Consider the following 18,561-nt stretch of genomic DNA (forward strand, 5'->3'; position numbering starts at 1 on the left):
AGCCAGGGTTTACAACTGTACAACACAAACATGTTAACTTGCATTCTCAGAGGAATCAAGTACAGGAAGGGCATACAATTCAGATGGAATCCTATAGTTCCAATCAATGGAAACTTAGCTATAATTCTGACAGCTTAAGCTGTTAAATGATCCAATCAAATACCTTGTTTGCATTAATTCCTGTATATTGATTCAACAACAACAACGTATGAAAACCTACAAGGCTGCTGTCTGATATCTTCTTCATTAGGACTGCTCGGTGGGCTTCTTGGCGAATGGCTTGAACAACCAGTGTCGAATCTGATTTTATTTAATAGCTTTTCTGACTGCTGGTGCTTCTTCTTGCAAGGCTGTTCTACATGGGCTTCGAAAAGCGCTTCTTTCTGAAGCAGACCCTTCAGAATTTCAGCACCCACTAGCAATGCTTGCATCATTATCCTTAGATTTTATAGTACAAAAGAGTCCCCGATTGCTAGTAATTTGCTCACTCTTCTAAGTTCTAATGATGAATCATCAAAGTCTCCAAAAAGGGGTTTGGTTATTGTTCACTCTTGTCGAATCATGTAGTTGGTGGAACACGTTGTGCCATCCAGCCCTCATTAAATTGGTTCTGAAGCTTCATGTTTGTATCTTTCATATGTGGCAATAAGTGCTTTGAAACAAGGAATATTGCATTTCCATTTCATTATATAATTTGGCAAAGATGTTAGGTAAGTAATAAGTGCATTTCCATTTCCATTTCCATTTTTTTTTTTTGGTGATAGATGGTAAAAATATTTTACGAATGTAATATTTGCAAATCATGGTAAAAAATGCTATTCAAGTGGGAGTGAAGAAGCCATCATTTTCTCCACATCCAATATACTGATTAAAGCAGTCACGGCATTATATGTGAAGTCTTATGTGACACTATAGACGCGTGGCAAGTTGACTCCTTGGTCCTGTTATGATTTAAACGTCTTGGTTGACTTAGTTTTTTATTACAAAAAAATGTCCTAAATGGACTTGTTCATCAATGCTGTTTTGTCGTTATGTTCCCACTTTATATCAAGTTATCAATTTCATTTTGAAAAGTATTTTATTTTTGAATTGAAATAATATATTTTAGTTTTAAAGTATTTCGACGTGCCGTTTTAAAATTATACTGTTCACACACACACACATATATATATATATGTATTTTTAATTGTTGAATATATATACATTCAACAAATATAATTCAAATTCAAGATAAATTAATTATAAATTATGCAATACAAATACAATGCCAAACAAATATAATTTTAAAATTTAAAATATTTCTAAATAGTCAAGATTAAATAGATCTTTAACTTAAAGTAATTCAACTTAAACAAAATATCAAAATATTATGAAAGTAAAATGTTTTAACACAAATATTTTAAATATAAAGTTAGATCAATGTTATCAAGGCTAATGGAATCTAAAACATCCCTTATTTTGCTCAAATTCCTACAAAGTATAAACATGAAAAAAATAACATGAATATAAATCATATATATTAGTGATAAATCTAATTTAAAAAAATTAATATCATTGTTATTGAAAATAGTAATGAAAAATAGCTTTTTATAATTAGGTGGTTTAATTAATTAAATTGAACAAGGTTCAATTTGATTGAATGACTTTTCAAGAGCGGAACAGAACATGTGGAATGAAACCGGAACGTTCCGAGTGGAATTTAGCTGAAAAATCCAGAATGAACCGAGATTTAAAATGAGATGAAATTTGTTCTGTTTTTTGAATTGGTATGAAATATTTCGGCCATTTTGAACGAAACAGAATGAAATTGAACACCTTGACCAAGTGGAAACTGCACCAGAATCAACCCTCTGCTTTTGAAGCTTCTTATAGGCTTAAATTCAATTAAATCATATTTGTTATAGAATAATAAGATTTAAAGATAAGAAACTAAATCAAAAAACACGGCTAAAAAAGAAGAAGATGGTTTTTTAAAATTTGAATCTAAATATATATTTTGTTCCTTCAATTTTATAAATTATAAAATTTTAATTCCAAACTATATTTAAATTTTGGTTCCTGGTTTGAGAGATTAGAGAAAAAATATTTGAATTTTAATGATAAAAAAAAAAATATTGATTAAAACCGATCTTGACCACGAAAACAAGTGATTTCAGTGTCAATAAATTTCTTTTGATGATGAGAGTTTATTCGAGATGTTTTTTCTTCTTAAACTTGCTTGAAGTGGTAGATCTAGAGTTGAAAATAATTTTTGTTTTGAGTTGATTATGGGATTTGGAGTCAATTTTTGAGTTGTTAGAGCCTATAAATATATTTTACAAGATATTTAAGGTTTTTTTTTATCAAAATATAATGAAAAATTGATTTTTTTTATTTGAATCAGACTAGCTTGATTTTTTTGATAACCAGAGGTCATCAAAATTTAAACAAAGCAATGCAAGCAATGTGTTGGCTGCAATTGTTTTTCAAAAAATTAAGGGTTGTTCGCCCTTTAAGAAAAAAAATAAGGCATAGGTTGTTGGCAGCTCTAAATTAGTGCGCCTAGGTTTTTTTCTAGAGGCTCAATAGCTTTATACCTTCTAAGGTCAAGAGACTGGTCTTTTTCTTTTTTATTTTTTTTTATCCATTACAATTGGATTTTTTTTAATTTTTCCTAGTTATTTTTTTTAAAAAAATTCGTTATTTTATATTTGGCATAATTTATTTTGGTTTGATTTTTTTTCTAATCATCTTGATATTTGATTATTTATTAATTTTATAGGTGTTTATTTTAGATAAATAATTATAAAAAAATAATTATTGAACTCCAATTAAATACATGATGCAGATATAGTTATTTTAGTTGGATAGGATAAAGCTTCAAAATTTATTTTGTTAAATAAATAATTTTTAATTTATTTAATTATATACATTCATGAAAATGTTTGGTATTCTGTTTTTGACCCGCGCCGGCGCTAAGATTGGTATCTACATATAATAATCTCTTACCAGTGCATGCACGTCACAAAGCATCAAACTTTCTCCGCCATATGGCGTACACTAGCAAAGTCATCTCCTTCATCTCCCTCTCACTTTTCCTCTCCTATCTTAACTCTGCAACAAGCCAAAATCATTGCTTAAAGACTGCCTGTAGCCGCAACGAGCCGGTGATTCGATTTCCTTTACGGATTAAAAATCGCCAGTCGAGTTCATGTGGTATTCCAGGTTTTGACATATCCTGTGGTAGCTCCAATGAGACCATATTAGAGCTACCCTCATCAGGAAAATTTAGAGTTCAAGCTATAGAATATGCCGAACAAGAAATATGGATCAATGATCCGGAAAACTGCCTCCCCGGTCGAATTCTCTCGCTTAATCTCTCTAACTCTCCTTTCTCTGGCCTTTACTATCAACCCTTCATGTTCTTTAATTGCTCATCTTCTGATTATAGGAAATACGGGCTAAATCCAATAGCTTGTCTTAGTGGCTCTACGTACACAGTTTTTGCTACATCTTCTTTAAGGATTGTTGATTTTCTACAGACAAGGAACTCATCCTGTAATTTAACCAGGACGGTTCCTGTTCCAGTTATATGGCCATTTTATCAAGAAATCTTGTCCTCGGACCTTAGCGAGGACCTGCTTCTCACTTGGGATCAACCTGACTGCGGAAAGTGTGAGTCGCGTGGTGGACGGTGTGGCTTTAGGACCAACTCTAGTGAAACTGTTTGCTCAAACGCTCCACATCGAGGTAATTTGCTTTGTACTCTCTATGATCTTTGCCTCTTCACTTCCCATATAATTTTATTTTTCTTAATTTTGGCCATAATTATGATGACAAATGGTACGTTCTTGGGATTCCATTTCAAGAAGCTAGCTAATGAGATAGCTAGTAATAGCGTGCAATGCAAAACCTAGCTAACTCGGTGCTAACCATGATCAAACCATAAAGAAACCTCTTTTCAAATAGGTTTTTCCCCTTACAAGAGGGTCTAAATTAATAGACCTCAGGATACAAAATAGTAGGTTTTTCTCTCTTTCGTTTTAAATCTCAATATTCCACTTTTTTTTCCTTTCATTTTAATTTGAGCTTGAGAATTTCAAATAAGAATTTCAATTGAGTTAAAGATCTCTAAATAAAATCTCAAATCTTGACCACGGGCACATTCTAAGTGTGTTTTTCTAGTTAAATTCGTTTAATAATAATCAACTCATTATCAATTCTAGAGAATTCATCATATACAAAAGCATTAAAGAGGCTGGTGTGACTGATGGTGCCGATAGATTTAAGCCACAATTGCAACTTATCTCTATTGACTCAAGCAACTTATTCGAGTAATTTAATTGTATGATGGGATATTAATCTATACATAATAGATTAGTTGCGTGAGGTTAGCCCGCTAGATAATTTAATATCAAAGCTAGTGATTGGCTGCCAAGGGTATCGCTGTTGACCAATTAATTATAGATGGAGTATAAATTATCTTTCTTCAAAAAATGGCTAAGGAAATGGAACGCACTCCTCGCCTGAAATGGCGCAATTAACACTTTCTAGATTGCAATCTTAGGTTTTGGATGGTTGACTCAGTCATTTGGAGAAACTATACCAATGGCTTCATTTGGTCAACACTTTCCCATTTGGCCCCACGGGGAAATTTTATGTAGCTCAGGTGCTCAGCCCAAATGGTCTAAAATCAAATGCCACGTAGAACAAAGACTATACACTAGTTCTCATTGGCTTACATAATGCTCTTCGTCTCCATTGGGAGTAGTCTTTCTCCTGAGAAAATTAGTGGCAAAGATAGCTCCAATATCTTTCTCCAATGGATCCTGCCCACCATCAAAAGTCTTGTAGTCTATCCATTAGAGTATTCTAAACTTCTTCCTAACAGTGTACACATGCCATGAACTAATATACTGTCTGCATTATGATCAGGAGTTCCTAGGAAAGCTCTTTATGCCATCACTGTAGCAGCTGGAATACCAGGGGCATTAATTCTACTAGGTCTCCTGTGTTTCATCTGTGGTAGGGTAAAGAAGTTTGCTAGAAGGAGCCCATTAGGAGGTCTACCAGAAATGAATTCCACGGTTAATCCAGAAACTAGGGTTATTATTGCTGGACTAGATGGACCAACAATAGAGTCCTATCCCAGAATAGTCCTTGGTGAGAGCAGAAGGTTGCCCAAGCCTGATGACAACACTTGCTCAATATGCTTGTGTGAGTACAAGCCTAAGGAGACACTTAAGACCATTCCTGAATGCAAACACTGCTTCCATTCTGATTGCATTGATGAATGGCTTCTGCTGAATGCTACTTGCCCCATTTGCAGACATTCTCCAGAAAGATTGACAGCAGCTGAATCTTGATGAGAATCTATGTTTTGTGTTACACTCCTTGCATGAGTTACAATACTTGTAAAGGACTATTCTCCAACTTCTTTTTACTTTCTTGAATCTTTTTTTTTGTTTGTTTGAAAGTTTGTAGTTAAAGAAAGAGGAATTCAAAGAGATCATTTACATATGTTGCGTGTTTCTAAGGTTATGTTTGTTTTCTGGAATTTATTTTTTGAAAAACTACTTTCTAAACTTTCCTGTATTTGTTTTCCATTAGAAAAGTTGGTCAACGAAAAATACTTTTCAGTCAAAGAAAAATTTAGTTTGGTTTTCAGGAAAATGTTTTCCTGGAAAATTTGGGCCGAAAACACTTTCCGGAAGTTGTGAAAAATTTAGAAATGTCATATTATTTGCTAATTATATCAAATTTGGTCTTTAAACTTTTATTGCTATATATATTTTGTTTTGAATATTTATTTTTCAATTTCATCTCTTAAAATTTAATTTTTATATTAACTTTGGTCCTCATTTTATAATTGTTATTTGCTTTTTTCTTATCATTTTTTTATTGTAATTTTTTATATATCAAATTTGGTCATCATTCTTTTGATTGTTATTTATTTTATTTCAAATAATTTATAAAATGTTAATTATTATTATTTTAATTTCTTCATCTTTTATTTTTTTATTTGATCTCTATTATTTTGATTATTATTTATTTTATTTGAGATAATTTATGAAATTATATTTTTTTCAATTTCATTCTCATTCAACTTTTTAATTTGTAGGATTTGTTCCTCATTATTTTAATAAACTTGAGAAAAATAAAATATTAATAAGTTATTTTTCAGCTCATTTTTCATGACATAACCAAATACTGGAAAGTGTTTCCCAACTTATTTTTCATTACACTGCCAAATATCAGAAAATAATTCACTTTTTCAGAATTTATTTTCTAAAAAAAACTACTTTCCAACAAACAAATAGAGCTAAATGTAGCTCATGTTTAATTAAGGGAACAATGGGGTTAAAATTTATTTCTATAATCATCTATTTGTGTTTAATGCAAATTTAAGGCGCAAAGGTTGGGATGATAATGTTGCTTAAAGGGGTGCGGACTTCCTAGAAAAGTAAAGTATGATGTCTTAAAATTCATAAATCAAACCAAAACAAATAAATACGTGCAAAGCAAAGAAACAAATCGAGGGAATTTAGAAATTGGAAAATTAAATAATTGAAGAAGCAGCCTACCTGCCTGGAGGAATTGTGTTTCCAGAGGTCGAAGAAGCCATGAGGAAAAGAAACAAGGATGGCAGAGTTGAGAATGCCATATCGAAAGAGTAAAATCGATAAAAATAGACTGAAACATAGTTGTAAAACCTGAACAGGATGGATTTTTATTTATTTTTTTAAATATTGCTAATTAATATCTTGAACACAATCTACAACCGGACACGACCCTGACCCACTCTTCGGCTCTGTTTGGTAATGCAGTAGAAAAGTATTTTTTATAAATTTTAAAAGTTTTTTTTTTTTTTGCTTTAAATTAGTATGTTTTTGATGTTTTCAAATCATTTTGATGTGCTAATCTCAAAAATAATTTTAAAAAAATAATAAAAATATTATTAGCATGCTTTTCTGAGTGAAAAACACTTTGAAAAACAACAATAATTACACTTCCAAACACCCTCTTCATCGGAGATCACATTCTGTTTGATATCAAAACTGAGTAGGGTAACCGGATAGGTTGGCCGGTGACCTTGGCAGCTTATATTGCCTGACCCACAATCTCCAGTTCCACAAGAAAAGTAATTTCGAGGCATTGGCAGCACACTTGGTCCATGGGTCAGGCTTCTCGAATATCTCTAGGGTACCTGGTCTCCTTTCGGGAGTCAATTCTCCACCGGAGGGACTAGAGGAAAGCCACGCAGTGTCTAAACTAAAGTAATCGACAAATCAACAGAATGCTAATAAATTTTGTTTTGACTATAACGTATTTTATATTAATAAAGGCATACAAATAAATTGATATAATTAGACCAAGGTTTTACCAATGTATTTCAATAACTTGAATAAAATCATATGTAATTCAATATTGGTATTATGAAAATCAAGTCATTTTAACTAGTTTATAAGTCCGCACGCTCTATGTTACGAGAGAAAAAAAATGTAAATAACAAAAAAAATATAATTATTAAATAAAATATAATGATAAAATTAAAAAAAAAAATTACAAGGGAAAAAACTCGTTATTATTCTTGTTATTATTCTTATTCTTGTTATTGTCCTTGTGATAATATAAATTAAAATAGTTTAATAATTTCTTACTGGTTCAACAGCTAGCCATTGTTCTAAGTTAGTTCAAGAAACAATGTTTGTTTACCCATTTCTTCCTTTTAAAAACTATTTCCAATTTTGAAATACTTCCATGCTTTCTATTAAATTTAGGCTATGTTTAGTTGATTAATGGGGTTAATTAAAATTTATTGCTATAATTATTTATTTGTGTTTCAAGAAAGGGATAATCGTATATATACACCCATTAATATATAGTATTTTTTTTCCTAAAAAGAAACAGATAAGTTTTATTTTTTTTCTACCAACTATTTAATTTGTTGTTCAATTTACTGACACAATGACCGTTTTAAAAAATTCACATACTTCACATTATTTCTGTGATAATTACTAATTTATTTATTTATTCTTAAAATCCTCTACAGAACACATGGGGTAAAAAAGTAAGTGTAATGTGCATTTTAATTTAGTTATGATATTTTTTACTAGATTTTTTTTTACTTACAACTCAATGATTAAAAAATTGAAAGTACGGTATCCTATGTAGAGCATTCGAGATAATTATTATTGCTTTTAAAAAAATCATTTTTAATAATTTTTACTAATAAGTAATTAAGCTAAAGCCGAGGGGAGTGATGGAGTAGTGAAAAATATTTTATCACGCACTCACAATGCTGTGAACTGAAACAATGCCGAATTTTTTTAAAATTCTGATCCTTTAATTATTTTTTTACTGTATCATTTAATTGCAAGATTAGCACCCAATTAATTTATATTTATTGAACATTGACAAAATTAAAAGATAAAGAACCAGTTTACAAACGACATCAAATATGAGTGGTGTGTTTAAAGTTTCTATAAAAAATACACTTTAATCTTTTAATTTATAAAATTAGACTTTTTTAATTTTTAAAAATTTTTTAAATTCATTATTGATAAACAACTTTATTTTTGTTATTTCTAAGTCCCTAGCTTTTTAAGGAGAGAGAAGTTTTTGATGAATTCCATCATAGAAAAAGAAAGTTACTGTTTTTGTATATTCTAGCCACCAAATTGGTTGATATTGGTGTCCATGAGTTTCATTTGATGAAAATAGTTACCATTATGGTGATTAGATTTTGACTAAACATGCGATGTCTCGCCTTATATTTTTTTAATAAAAAAACATACAACATGATGTTCATCCCTTAAAAATATTAAAAATATATATAAGGTCTATACATAGAGGCCTAAGCTCTTTTTTTAATAGGCTCAGAAACATTGGATTGTTAGGCCCGCACACCTAGGCTTTTTTGTGGTGTTTTTTTTTTGTAATTCTTTTTTATTATTTATTTAAGTGAAACATAAATTTAATAAAAAAATATTATTAGACCTAATTGAGACCTTGACACGGATCACTGGTTCGACGGGTTATAACACAACATCTATGATTTTTTTTAATGCATTTTCCCTGTAAATTAAAAGAAAATACAGTTTGACTCTTTGTTATCATTAATTTTTTTATTTAACTTAAAACAAAAAAAAATGAATTTTCATCATTTTTTATCACTTACCTTAAAAACATTTATGCCTTATTGGGATCATGTTTTGACCTAGGTTCCAATTTGTTTTTGTGAATTAAAATCGACTAAAATCAATACAGGATGACATACTTTTAAAGTTTTAGCTTAAATTCTTTTATATCTCTTTTATTTACTTCTAGATTTAACTTGATTTGTGGTCATTTAAGATCTAATAAAGATCTAGTTAGGAGAAAAATAAGGGAAGGAAAAAAAATATTCAGTTAGGTTAACTCATTATGATCGTATTCATTAATCTTTTGGCAATTTTTTATTTTCATATTTAAGTTAGGATTGGACAAGATTAAAATGATGGAGGTGTTTTTATTTTTTTAAAACTAGATCACCATTTGAGTGAGACTGCCATTTTGTTGTTTGTCTATTTTGTTGAAAAAGTCATACCAATTTTTTTTTATTAACACTTATGATGGTTGATTAATTTATTCTGATACACTAGTCAATTTTTTAATTATCATTTCAAATATTTCATCACAAGCAGGTAAAAATAACAACATTTATATTTTTAATGTAATTATATGCTTTTTATCCAACCCGTAGTGAAACACAGACCCTAAACTTGGTTCAGTTTTATCTCTTTAAGCAAATTAAATTCTAAAGATTTTGGTTGAATTGTTTTTAGTGAATTTTTATTAATTATTGTAAAAAGTATTTTTTTTTCAAAAGAAGGGTTATTTTAAGCAACACAAGAAATAAAAGTCTACAAAAAATAAAAAGAATACTCAAATTTAAACCTAAAAGGTCCCAATTGAATATTCTTTTCTCTTTCAGGAGCTTTTATGTACTCTAATTTTCAAAAGACAGTATCGAATGAAATGCATTATATATATATATATAAATATATAAAATGAAATGTGAGTATGTACAATTTTATTGTGTGAATTCATAGTGAAATGTGAGTATGTACAATGAAAGATGTATAATATATGTATATGCGTGTGCATGTGTGTTTATGTCATATACTTGGTTGGGGCAAACATCAGACTTGGTTAGGCTTAGGCCGAACCGAGTTCTCTCTCCTTTCTCTTAATCTCTTTTTATTTGTTACAAGTTACAATCCTACTATAAATCAATGTGGGAAAATAACAAAAAAGTAGGGCTACCACCTTGAACAGCTAAAAGATTTTTTCATGTATTTTTAGCTATGAATTCCATGTTTTAACAAAAAAGAACGAGGATTCTCTCAGCACAGCACAAAAAAAAATAAGCGAATTGCTCACACACTCGTAAATATTTATTCACCGCACTGTTCATTAGATGCATCTTTTTGAATTTTGATTGTATTCGGTCTTAATAGTTTTCAAATTTTATGTTTTGATTATGAAACTCCATTTCTATTATATTTCAATCCCTAATAGTTGAGGGGAGAAAAAAAAAGAGGTGTTGAAAAGGGAGGAGAGAACGTTTGATTGGTTGTGAAAAACATCGATAGTGGAGTCATTAGATTTATCTTCAAGAGGAGAGCTCAATAAAAAGTAGTTTGAGCCTTAAATCATGCTTGAAAAAGTGGTCAGAATCCAGAAATTGTGTTTTGATTTGATTTTATTTTGAGTTTTTAAACTAATTAAAATGTGTTATGCATTCGAAAATAGGGATTATATTGGTTTGGAATATGTTTTTGGAAGAAAATAAGTTAAAATTAAATTTTAAAAATAAAAAACTCAAACCTTAATTTTTCAACCATAAAAAGTTACTGGAAATTATTGTAAGGAATAGCACATCTTCTGAAAAAAAAAAAAAAAAGCATGAACAACTTTTTTATAAAAAAATAAAACATGCTAGTTTACCTTTCTAGGTGAAAGCATGTTTTACTTGTCCTTTCAAGCATAGACTCTCTTGGTCTATTTTTAATATTTTTATATTCTAAAATAATTTTTTTTTCAGATGAAATAATTACAAAAAGCATATGATTATACAATACTTTTCAAATAATGTTAGTAATTACTTTATCAATAATTATATATGAACTTTAATATGCATAATTTATTTTAAAGATTTCTTATGAATATTCAATAAGAATAAAATATTTATTTTTTAATTTTTTAATTTTGAAATTTTTATTCAATTTTTTCTTACTTTTTTTTATTAAAATCTATTTCTCAAATCATGATATATTCTTGTTTAAAAACCAAGTCACGAATAAAAAATATGAATATATATTTTTATAAACAAAGAAAGAGAGTTTTAACTAATAAAATTTTGGCAAAAATTCACAAGAAAAAATTGTGTGTCCACAAAGGTGCCTCAACAATCTCTTAAAAAAAAAAAAAATTTGCATGACAAAAACGCGTGATGCAATTCTTATGTAAATAAAGTAAAACGGACCATGAACATACACCAAATTTCCAATTTTGAGTAAAAAAAATTAAAATTCAAAAAACACTATCAATTTTTTTTGTTGATTTTTTTGGATTATTTGAGAAAGTAAAAGTTTTTGTTCGAAGGGTTATTTTTAACAACACAGGAAATAGAAGTCCACAAAGAATAAAAGTTTAAACCTAAAAGAACCCAAATTGAACATTAGTTTTCTTTTAGGGACTTTTCTGTACTCTGATTTTCAAGAAACGACCCTGAAAGAAACACAAAAAAATCTTTCACCGACCCTCTCTGTCATTAAACGCAAGCTCTTACCTTTCTGAATATATTTTGGTGCTGAAAGAGAGCGAGAGAGAGCACAAAAAAAAATAAAAATGGCGGCAGCAGGAGCATTAGCAGCGCCAGGCCAACTTAACCTGACAGAATCACCTTATTGGGGTTCGAGAAGCGTTGATTGTTTTGAGAAATTAGAACAGATTGGTGAAGGCACTTATGGGTCAGTCCAGTTTATCAAATCTCCTCTCTTTTTTTGTCTTTAAAGTTTGGATTTTTTTGGGTTCTTTTAAATTGTACTAATCTCCAATAAACAATATTATAGACTCAATTTTTTGCAGTAAAGATTCTTTCTTTTAGCTTGTGGGTGTTGGTTTTCAATTGGGTCTGTAAATTTAGCATCAGGGTTTGCAAGCATTTAGAGAAAGAAAGGTTTTCTTTTTTTGGCGTTGTGGGGTATAGAAATTTAGCATCAGGGTTTACAGGCATATACAGAGACTAGGGTTTTGTGCTTTTTTTTTTCTTTTCAAGTTCAGGAAACAATCTTGTGCTAGATATTGTCTCAGTATTGCTTCTTTTAACTTGTGGGTAGTAGGGTTTCGGGCATGTAGAGTAAACTAGGGGTTTATGGTGTTGGGTTTTAAAAGAGTAATGCTCTGTATCAAGAACTTTTTAATGAAACCATCATGAATACCGGCAATGGAAGCAGCGATAATTCGATGCAACTTTCTAGTCATCTATTATTGTCCGTATTTGAGATCAATTTGCTAGAAACTTTTTTCAGGTTTCAAAGCATTACTTGCTTTAAAATGTTTTTTCTATCGGATGTCTTAAAAGGTTGTTGATTGGATATTGATGGTTGCTTTGGGGATATATTGGAGAGATCAAAATTGGATGTGCTACATGTATTTTGCCAATTATGTTGATTCATGCGTTATTGGTATTTTGTGATGCTTGTGTCTCCTTGGAATCACGAGTTTGGTCTTTGAGGTGTTGTAAGTGATTAAACATGATTTAAGGTATTTGGAGTGGTCTGCCTTTGCTTTATCTTGTGGATAGCTAAGCATAAAATTAGCTAGCTTTTTGCTTGTTAGAAAAAGAAACCTCGATACGATAGAGAAAAGGATAATGAACAAAAATGGAGAATAACATATTCTTCCTAGGAGACAGGTTAAGGACTACTTGAATTGAAGATCTTGCTGACCTGACCTCTTTGTATATTTCGTTAGGGTTATCCTTCAAAAGACGCCATGATGAAGCAAAGAAAATTACATCATCTGAACCTTGCTTGGTTTGAACTATTCTTCATTCTCTCAAGTATAAATTTTTGGAGTGAGAGTGGAAGGTGCATAATTGAACGTGACTATATTTGGGAGATGTTTTAAGCAAATAGGATGTTTTAGCAAGAAATAGTGTGATAAAAATAGGGGAGGGGGAGATGATAGAAAACCCATTAGTTACACATGGTTTCAAGTTTCGACATCAAACCAAAAGGTCATAGTTTTGTTATTAGAATTTAGATGTCTCAAGAAATTGACTGATATACACATCCTTGTCCTAAATTGGATTAATATTCATAAATACCAGTAGGTTTAATGGACCATATTAGCAAAAGAAAAGCCTAAGACTCGGAATTTCCTGAAAGTCTTTAGCACTACTAAATTCCAAACTAACCCCCTTCCCGCAGGAAAGGGAAGAAGTTTTACACATGTGCCCTTGCAAAAAACAAAATCCCAAAACAAATTGTTGACCTAACAGCAATTTAGTTGTGCTATCAAGAATAAAGTTTACACTAGCTACTATTCCATGTGGAAATCACTTAGGAATCTAAATTATTGACTTTGAAAATATTTTTGAAATGACTGGAGAAATCATTTTCCCATGGCTGTATCATTCCTGCAAGCTAGATGTTTATTTGTTTAATTGTTATATATGTAATAAGCTACTGACAAAATAGTTAGAGAAATTAACCCTAGCTTTCGAAGATACAACAAAAAGTACCATAAAAGATCTAATAGAAAGAAGAAGAAAAATCATCATAAAACATGCATATTTGAGATTAGTGCTGTATTGTCAAAGCTGGGACTTTGAGTCTTAGCCCATCTTTCTTTGCAAGAATACCGTTGAGCTAAAATTCTCATTGTAATAGCTGTTATATTCTTATTTCTTATTATGCATGCAAAATATCATTGGATTATTGAAGTGGAGCTTTCATGCATGTTTGATTGCTTGAATAAAGACAATGATGGAAAAAAATATTTTCCTGTGCTAGAGCTTGTGATCTTTTAGTTTCTGCTCTAGAAATCTTGTTTCTTGTACCTGCTCTCTTGTGATTGTTGACAGTGATAGCAGGAACTTGACTTGCACTTGTGTGCTTCGCTTTGTTCTTGCAGCCAGGTTTACATGGCTAGAGAAATAAAGACAGGTGAAATAGTTGCTTTGAAGAAAATAAGAATGGACAATGAGAGAGAAGGGGTGCGTTTTATTTTCTTGTTAAACATATTTATTTATATAGATTATAGATCAATTGGTAATTCGTGATTTTGAGCACATGATTTTGTAAGACGATGCTGATATCCGTAGCTTCCAGCTGAACTTGTAGATTTTGTATTTTCTGCCAACAATCTTAAACTTTCAAGGGGCTAATAGAATGGACTGTTTAATAAAACATTTATTAACAGCCATATGAGAAATCAAAATTCTGAAGAAGCTACATCATGAAAATGTTATTAAGCTGAAAGAGATAGTGACATCTCAAGGTAATGTTAAACAATACTCGTATTTTTGTAGTTTCCTATAACAGCCATACGGGAAATCAAAATTCTGAAGAAGCTACACCATGAAAATGTTATTAAGCTGAAAGAGATAGTGACATCTCAAGGTAATGCTATGAATACTTAGTTACTTGTGCTGCATTCTTTATTCACCTCAAACTGTACTGTTAATATGTTTACTTCAGATATCTTATGGTGTGACTGTTTTCAGGCCCTGAGAAAGATGATCAAGGAAAGCCAGGCAAGTGCTCTACTTTGCATGTGCATTGCCTATCAATTGGTCTCTGTCTGTTTTGCAAAACGTTATCTTATTTGAAATCAAGTGTTGTTGATTTCTGACTCTGTTTACAGATGATAACAAGTATAAAGGTGGGATTTACATGGTTTTCGAATACATGGACCATGATTTGACAGGTCTTGCAGATCGTCCTGGGATTAGATTTACAGTTCCACAGATTAAGGTACTCTAATAGAACCTAATGAACTTCCTTTTTTCTTGACAATAAGAATATACAGTTCTTGCCCTCTCTTGCTTTGTCCTTTTCTATCTAACTCTTGCTTATTTCTCTTGCAGTGCTACATGAGGCAGCTTCTAACAGGGCTGCACTATTGTCACATAAATCAAGTGCTTCATAGAGATATTAAAGGTAGTTGTTAAAGCAAGCTAACTTACTATTGGATCTTGTTTTTCACCTCTTGAGGCCTGAAATCTTGTTTTTAATGCAGGATCTAATCTTCTTATCGACAATGAGGGTAATCTGAAGCTTGCTGATTTTGGGCTTGCCCGATCATTCTCAAATGAGCACCAATCAAATCTTACGAATCGTGTTATTACTTTATGGTACAGGTAAACAATAAATATGCCACCTTGAACTTAGAATAATGAAAGTTGTGCTTTCTTTTAAGGAATATAAACTGGTTCTTTCCTGCTAAAAGTTAAAGGCTGGAAAAATGAGGAAAGTAAAATAATCTTAACGCCTGCTAGCTCTCCATTTTGAGCAGGCCTCCAGAGTTGCTGCTTGGGTCAACGAAGTATGGTCCAGCTGTTGATATGTGGTCTGTTGGTTGTATCTTTGCTGAACTTCTGCATGGAAAGCCAATTTTTCCCGGGAAAGATGAGGTAAATCATTTGTTGCTCAACTCTGGAATGTACTATTAGAGATGCTAGATTATAATTGTTGTATTATATATAGATTATGCTTGATAGGGTGGTGCTGGCATTAGACTTTTCTTGGGGAATTTCTATTGTCTAATTAGTATTAAGAAAATAAATAATAATTTATTGAAAAGTGTATACATATTTGCTGCTTATATTTAGTTCATGGTCATAACTAAAGGTGTAGTTATCATACCAATGTCATGAAGTATCTCTGGTTGAGTGCTGCAGCCTGAACAACTAAATAAGATTTTTGAGCTGTGTGGAGCTCCGGATGAGGTTAACTGGCCTGGAGTTTCAAAGATTCCTTGGTACAACAATTTTAAGCCAACAAGGCCTATGAAGAGGCGTCTCAGAGAGGTTTTTAGACAGTAAGTGAGATAACTTGATTGAATCTATCTTATACATCTCCATGTTTTAGGAATTTGACACTGTTGTTGGGTTATTGTTATTATTTTTCTTGGTATATAGGATTTGTCATTTGCTTGGCCAAGTATATTTTCTCTCAGGTCGCAGAGAATACCTGAATCCTAGGGAAAGTGGGGAATACACAAACCACTTGGACCAGCCAAGATGTGTGTAGTTGTTGGATTAGTCAAAGTGCATCTATGATATCTATTTACTTGTGTTTCTGTCACAGCTTTGACCGCCATGCCTTGGAGTTGCTGGAGAGGATGCTGGCTCTTGATCCTGCTCAGGTATCATTTTAGTAGATATCTCTCCATTTTATGCTGGAGAATACACAAACCACTTGGCTTTTTTGATTGATTATTTTGATCAGATGCCTGTTGTGTCCTACCATTGGTTTGGTGTTTGAAATTTTGTTCATGTGAAAAGTAATTCATTTAATTTGCTAAATTGGTTTGATCATTGCAAAAAGGTCAGTACAGAATATTATTGATTTCAAAAGATATACCTTGAAGGGGAAAGTGGTTCGATGGATGGGATTTCTCAGGCTTACTTTTTGTTGTATCTCATTTAGTAAATTCAGGGCCTTCTGTATGATTCTTTAAATGATTGATTTTTTTTTTATAAAAAATAAAACCAGCTGATATAGGCAATTTATTTCTATTTCGAAAGATGCATCATAGTATCAGTTGATAAATAAAGAAATAAATAAACGAGCATAACAGATGCATACATACCTGTTGTTTCACTTTTAAGAAATCTGATTATCCACATGTATCAATTAATTATGTTCCTCTATATGGTTTAGCCAAGGATGCACTTGATGCTGAGTATTTCATTTTATGATGTTTTTGTTAAACAGAGAATTTCAGCCAAGGATGCACTTGATGCTGAGTATTTCTGGACTGACCCACCACCATGTGACCCCAAGAGGTTTTTGGTTTTATTCTATAGTACATGTTATTGGACTGTGTTACTTGGTATTTTTATTGATTCACTTCCTTTTTTTCTGGTTCAGTTTACCAAAATATGAATCATCGCATGAGTTTCAGACAAAGAAAAAGCGCCAGCAACAAAGACAGCATGAAGAAAATGCCAAAAGGCAAAAACTACAGCATCCACAGCCGCATTCCCGCCTTCTACCTGTTCAGCAGTCTGGGGCACGTCCCCAAATGCGGACAGGGCCTAATCAGTCCATGCATGGTTCTCAGCCCCCAGTTACAGGTCCTGGACATTATGGGAGGCCTCGTGGACCTCCAGTTGGTCCAGGTAGATACCCTTCAGGTGGAACAAGTGGGGGATACAACCACCCGAGTCATGGTGGCCAAGGGGGAGGAGGTTATGGCAGCGGTCCCTATCCTCCACAAGGACGAGCCCCACCATATCCTTCCACTGGCATGCCTGGTGGTGCTCCACGTGGAGGAGGAGGTAGTGGATATGGAGTTGGTGCTCCAAATTATCCTCAAGGTGGTCCATACGGTGGTTCTGGTGCTGGGCGTGGCTCAAACATGATGGGAGGAAACCGCAACCAACAATATGGTTGGCAGCAGTAACTTGAGATATTTACCTTCGAAGAGTTGTGGGGAATTACTGGCTGTAGGAAGAATTTCCCAACGCATCTGCAGAGCAATCAGGGGATGCAACTCTGGTGAAAAAAGAGTAGGCTACAAGCTTAGTTAGGGTAAATGATAATGCAGATTCTTATTCTGAAATGTAAACTGAGGAATGTTCCGCTTTTTGGAAGGACAAGTTCCTGTATTTATAACTCCACATGCGATGGTTTGGCTGAATAGTTGTCTGGTCTTTACTGTACTTGATATACGATATTTTAATTCAAGAGTAACTTTATTTTGATGATAATTTGCAGTCTCCAAAGCAGTCGTAATCAAATCAAAAGGAGATTCATCCCCTGTTAATATTTGAAACATAAATGGTAGTTTAAAAGTGAGAGCGATCAGCATTAGACTATTTTTGTTCTATAGATATTCTTTCCAAGTCATTCATCCAAGGGGCATGATATGTGGCTCACAAACCTCGAAATAAAGTTGATCAAGTAAGCCTTTTCAGAAAAAAATAAGCCTCTCCAGAAAACATGAGATAAAATGATCACTGTTTGCAAATTATCTTTGAGAAAATTACAGGTCATAGGCTTTCAAATATGAAGGGCTAAGTAATAAACATGTTCATAATATAAAGATAAAAGAATATTCGGAGTTTTTCTTCGGTGACTCCTCAAAACACAGATATTGAACCAGATATCTTGAACATTTGGCTCAACCTCATTACAGCCCTTTTTAGTACCTTTTGAAAGAACTTCAGCATGAGAAGCAAGATTCTATTTCCAAGAAAAAACTCAATCGAACACGAAGAAAAAATGTTTGTGGGAATTTCTATATGAGCACGAGTTTTTTTTTTTTTTTTTTAACGCACAAGCAAATGCCTGCCATTAG

General features: G+C 32.0%; 2 protein-coding genes across 2 annotated transcripts; both read left to right on the forward strand.

Moving 5' to 3' along the window:
* Window positions 1-2,979: 2,979 nt before the first annotated feature.
* Window positions 2,980-5,499, forward strand: LOC133678983 (putative RING-H2 finger protein ATL21A). The gene is made up of 2 exons (XM_062101531.1): window positions 2,980-3,729; window positions 4,915-5,499. The coding sequence occupies exons 1-2, from the start codon at window positions 3,030-3,032 to the stop codon at window positions 5,343-5,345; spliced, it is 1,131 nt and encodes a 376-aa protein (XP_061957515.1). The 5' UTR covers window positions 2,980-3,029; the 3' UTR covers window positions 5,346-5,499.
* Window positions 5,500-11,779: 6,280 nt separating this feature from the next.
* Window positions 11,780-17,971, forward strand: LOC133678710 (cyclin-dependent kinase C-2-like). The gene is made up of 12 exons (XM_062101163.1): window positions 11,780-11,996; window positions 14,167-14,248; window positions 14,564-14,654; window positions 14,759-14,788; window positions 14,899-15,008; window positions 15,122-15,194; window positions 15,274-15,394; window positions 15,550-15,667; window positions 15,935-16,074; window positions 16,344-16,401; window positions 16,974-17,044; window positions 17,130-17,971. Exons 1-12 carry the CDS (start codon window positions 11,875-11,877, stop codon window positions 17,662-17,664), a joined length of 1,551 nt encoding a protein of 516 aa, XP_061957147.1. The 5' UTR covers window positions 11,780-11,874; the 3' UTR covers window positions 17,665-17,971.
* The last annotated feature ends 590 nt before the right edge of the window (window positions 17,972-18,561 follow it).

The sequence above is a fragment of the Populus nigra genome, chromosome 18 (assembly GCF_951802175.1).
Source record: "Populus nigra chromosome 18, ddPopNigr1.1, whole genome shotgun sequence".
NCBI classification, from domain to species: domain Eukaryota; kingdom Viridiplantae; phylum Streptophyta; class Magnoliopsida; order Malpighiales; family Salicaceae; genus Populus; species Populus nigra.